At 38.0% G+C, this 5,113-nt stretch overlaps 1 protein-coding gene across 1 annotated transcript in view; it reads left to right on the forward strand.

Moving 5' to 3' along the window:
* LOC108529783 (potassium/sodium hyperpolarization-activated cyclic nucleotide-gated channel 1) overlaps positions 1 to 2,216 on the forward strand; it is a gene marked incomplete at its 5' end in the record, with an annotated part of 47,604 nt that extends 45,388 nt beyond the window's left edge. The window contains one exon of the mRNA XM_017872302.1: positions 1,062 to 2,216. Coding sequence (XP_017727791.1) covers positions 1,062 to 1,951 — 890 coding nt within the window. The remainder of the gene's footprint in view (positions 1 to 1,061) is intronic.
* Between the last annotated feature and the right edge of the window lie 2,897 nt (positions 2,217 to 5,113).

A 5,113-nucleotide genomic window follows, 5' to 3' on the forward strand; every position in this document is an offset into this window, starting at 1 on the left:
CTGCAACTCCAGTCTGGGCAACAGAGCGAGACTCCGTCTCAAAATAAAAAAAAATAAATGAAATAAATAAAATTTTTTAAATAAAAAAAATTAAAAAAAAAAAAAAAAAAATTCCCTGGGGAAATTTGCTTTTAAACTACTGAAATCCAGAGCCCATGTCTGATTATTTAGATTTAATTGGTAGGGAACAAGCGGATGTTAGTGTTTTTTAAAGCTCCAGAGATAAGAAAAATATCCAGCTAGGACTGAGAAGGACTGGTGTAGGATCCTGGGTCGAAAGCAAAGGCGGCCCTGATACAGTCCGCCTCAGATTTGCATTTGGGAATCACCTGCGGATCTTAGTAAAATGCAGCATCTGATTCAGCGAGTGGAGTCAGGCCCAGGAGGCTGAGTTTCTAGCAAGCACCCAGATGAGACAGAGGCAGTTGGTTCATTTTCCATAGCAAGGATGTGCTATCACTTTTTTGTGCCTATGGTCTTTCTCAGCCCTGTTAACCTGCCAACCATGTTTTCTTTGTTTTCTTGGGCACTGTTCTTATTCTTCTCATGTCCTGATATCCTTTCAGGTAAAATGAGATTATGAACACACCTATCTGACAGGGTTGCAGGTTACATAAAATCATCTACCTAAGGTCTTTTGTAGAGTGTCTATCACACAGTAAGTGTTGAAATGTTCTCGCTTATATCTCCATGGTCCTTTCTTGAAAAAGTAACTTTAAAATCAAACTTTGATTCCAAGCCCATCTTATTCCAAAAGCCCTTTCTTCCCCCATTCTTCAAGGTGGCCCTCATATTAAATATCTCCGTGTCTTCTGTAAAGTGGCTCTTCGCCATATTACAGGCCGTTCAACTTGAGTAGAAGGTTAGAGTTCCCAGAGAAATACAGGAAGTGTGAAAGGTAGGAACCACATTGGTATTTGGTGTGTAAAGGTGAGTGACTGGCTTTTTAAACCTCTCCTGCGAAGCACAGCTATACTTTTGTTTTCAGGAGCCACTCTTACTTGGCATTGTCTTCAGTCATTGGTAGGCTTTCTAAGTTCCTATCTTTCTTTTGCTGACAGGAAAGAAAAATTCAATTCTTCTGCAAAAGTTCCAGAAGGATCTGAACACTGGTGTTTTCAACAATCAGGAGAACGAAATCCTCAAGCAGATTGTGAAACATGACAGGGAGATGGTGCAGGCAATCGCTCCCATCAGTTATCCTCAAATGACAACCCTGAATTCCACATCGTCAACTACGACCCCGACCTCCCGCATGAGGACACAATCTCCACCGGTATACACAGCGACCAGCCTGTCTCACAGCAACCTGCATTCCCCCAGTCCCAGCACACAGACCCCCCAGCCATCAGCCATCCTTTCACCCTGCTCCTACACCACTGCGGTCTGCAGCCCTCCTGTACAGAGCCCTCTGACCGCTCGAACTTTCCACTATGCCTCCCCCACCGCCTCCCAGCTGTCACTCATGCAACAGCAGCCTCAGCAGCAGGTACAGCAGTCCCAGCCGCCGCAGACTCAGCCACAGCAGCTGTCCCCGCAGCCACAGACACCTGGCAGCTCCACGCCGAAAAACGAAGTGCACAAGAGCACGCAGGCGCTTCACAACACCAACCTGACCCGGGAAGTCAGGCCCCTCTCCGCCTCTCAGCCCTCGCTGCCCCATGAGGTGTCCACTCTGATTTCTAAACCTCATCCCACTGTGGGCGAGTCCCTGGCCTCCATCCCTCAACCCGTGACGGCGGTCCCCGGAACGGGCCTTCAGGCAGGGGGCAGGAGCACTGTCCCGCAGCGAGTCACCCTCTTCCGACAGATGTCGTCGGGAGCCATCCCCCCCAACCGAGGAGTCCCTCCAGCACCCCCTCCACCAGCAGCTGCTCTTCCGAGAGAGTCTTCCTCAGTCTTAAACACAGACCCAGACGCAGAAAAGCCACGATTTGCTTCAAATTTATGATCCCTGCTGATTGTCAAAGCAGAAAGAAATACTCTCATAAACTGAGACTATACTCAGATCTTATTTTATTCTATCTCCTGATAGATCCCTCTAGCCTACTATGAAGAGATATTTTAGACAGCTCTGGCCTACACATGAAATGTAAAATATACATACATATACTATAAAATATATATCTAAATTCTCAAGAGAGGGTCAAAAGACCTGTTTAGCATTCAGTGTTATATGTCTTCCTTTCTTTAAATCATTAGAGGATTTAAAATGTTGTTGTAAGATTATTTATTTCTAACCTACTTTTACTTAAGTCCTTTGATATGTATATTTCTCTATTTTATGAAGAGTTCTTGGATTCAATGGAAACAAAACTGATTTTAAAAAAGGCAACTCAAATGAGCTAGCAAATAGCACCAATCAAAACTTTCTTTCATTAGCTGTGACTGTGCATCTAAATTGTTATTCATGAATCATAAAGAATTAAATAACAAATCCCATTTTATAGATCTAAATTGTATTTCGGTGCTTTCAATTTCGAATTAGGTTAAAGACTGCACTACTTGCTTGGCCACTGTAGGAGACTAGCATTGCCACTGTTAAGAATATCACTAACCTCCTACTTCGGAGGCTGAGGCAGGAGAATGGCTTGAACCCAGGAGGTGGAGCTTGCAGTGAGCCAAGATAGCGCCACTGCACTCGAGCCTGGGCGACAGAGCGAGACTCCGTCTCAAAAAAAAAAAAAAAAAAAAAGAAAGAAAGAAAGAAAAAGAAAAGAATATCACTAACCTCAAACATGTTCATTGATCTTTCAGAAAGCTGAGGGAAAATTAATATTTGTCTTCATGTGTTATCGGACTTTTACCAAGACTCGATCAATGTTAGTTGTAAATAACTTTTTCAACCCAAATAAAAATAGCTATTCTGTGTTGTATGAAGGTAAAAGTCATTGTTTAAGAATTTATTTTATTGCTTCACTTCAAAACTTAGAGTTTTAAATTTTACAAAATCTGATTGTGAGAATTATTCAATTGTAATGCAATGGCTTGAAACCTACAATATTATTTTAACCTGCAATGTTTTATGCAAAATTGTATGCTCGAATCTACAACTTGCTTGTATTACACCAAAATCATTATTTTTCTTTCTTCTTGCCATAATCAAGCATCTGAAAATAGTCCCTGCATGCTTCTGGGGAAAAAGAAACATAGGTTCAAATCAGTCATTGTAGGGAAAGACTTACAGTATTTCTCGTTTCTAGAAAAGCATAACAATTCATTAATTGCCTATCTTATAATTCCTATAAGGCTGACTTGGATCTCTGACTTAAGTCTAGAAGTGAGGTTTTCACTTTTATTTAATATTATTGCTATTATTATTTAAATAATTATTTGTAAACCACAGCTTGATTTGGAGTTAAGTGTTGTCTGTGTCTTCACTGTAGCTGGTAATTTACTATGGTGTTAATTTAAAGAAATAAATTCAATACATCATCACATCTGTTTGAGAACACATGTTTTGCTCTATGTATATTGTAACTAAATGGTTAGTAAACTTTAAGGCATGCGGTGACTAATGTAGCCCTTAGATAGGAGGTTTGTCATTTTTAATGTGTTGAAAATAGTACAGACATGGTGGCAGAAAGCAGGGGTAAAGTTGAATGTCTGTGAGCATTGTTTGTCTGTTTTCTTAACTCTTTCCATGATCTGTGAGCACCTGCTTCTTCTCAAAGAACTCCCTTAGTAATCATTTGTGCCTAATGCATCCCACACATGTGGCGTATGACTGGAACACAATTGAAAGATATGTAATAACTGGCTTCTGTAAATAACCCAAGTTAACAGCATGACCTAAAGTGTAGGTCTTCAGTATCTCTGGCATTGGCAATACATTTAAGAACATATAGAGATTACACATTATATGGGGCAGGGCCTGCAGGTAGACTTGGGGACAGAAAACAAAAACAAAAGCAAAAACTCTAAAGTGAATCCTTGCTGCCTGTTATGCCTTTTGCAGATATGATACCTATAATACCCAAATGAGTTGTTATGTTTAATTTCTAAACAAATACCAACTTGTGTGGAAGTAACTAACAATGCTAGTTGATGTAATGTAATCATCAGTATGCTGGTGACATATGATGGCATGTCAGGAATACTGTTGTAAGAAAGGGATTGTTCAGTCTACCTAGAACCTATGGGAAAGCTGCAAGACCATTTACATATCAGTACAAAACTACTTTATTTTATTAAAATATGAGAGTTAACTTCAATTTATTAAGAGTATGTATTGGTCCTTTAAATTATTAAAGGTTTACATTTGATAGGATTAATGGATTTGGTAGTGAAATATTTTTATATATATAAATGTTTGTTTTTTTATTTTGAGCACTATTGGGAAAAATAAGCAAAATTGAAATGCATGGTCTTTCAGTGCAACCATACAATTTTTATTCACTTTGTAATAGAATGGACAAAAAAACTAAGCTTTATATGTTAAACTAATAAAATGGTACAGGGTAAATTATATACATATATGTATGAATGTATATATACTTAGATTAAGAAAATAAATGACTCACATTCCTGTAATATAAAGGTCCATTGCTAGTTGAAAAGTGACCTCTTTTGTCTGTACATAGTGAAGCCTGTACGTATGGAGTTTTAATCTGTACAGAAAGAAATGTATTATTGATTGGTATTTCTCCTGCTAGGAAGATAATAGAATAGCTTATTCTTACAACAATTGTATGATCAGGGATGAGTTAGAGTATTTCTTTTGTCTTTGCTCAAAGCCATACATATATAAATATATATAAAGATTATTAATAAATTCAACAAAAAACTACAATCATGAATATTTTATTTTATCAATATATGCTAATCAAATATTTTATTTTATTAACGAGTATAGCTTTGCCTCTATTTTTACATCACAAAATTTCCAAGAGCTTATACTTGATAATCACATAAAATCAATTATATTCTATAATTCTGGAATAAGAGGACTTTAAATAGAACATGGATTTTTCAACCACTTCTTTGTTTCACCTTTTCCGTACAGTAAAATATGAACTTATTTTCTTTTTCGCTCTGTGCCTTTTTAGAATGTGGTTGTTCTCCAACTTCAAAACACAGCCATTTCATGTAATTATTGGATATACGGATGAGA

The sequence above is a fragment of the Rhinopithecus bieti genome, unplaced genomic scaffold (assembly GCF_001698545.2).
Source record: "Rhinopithecus bieti isolate Rb0 unplaced genomic scaffold, ASM169854v2 scaffold_7310, whole genome shotgun sequence".
Lineage (NCBI taxonomy): Eukaryota > Metazoa > Chordata > Mammalia > Primates > Cercopithecidae > Rhinopithecus > Rhinopithecus bieti.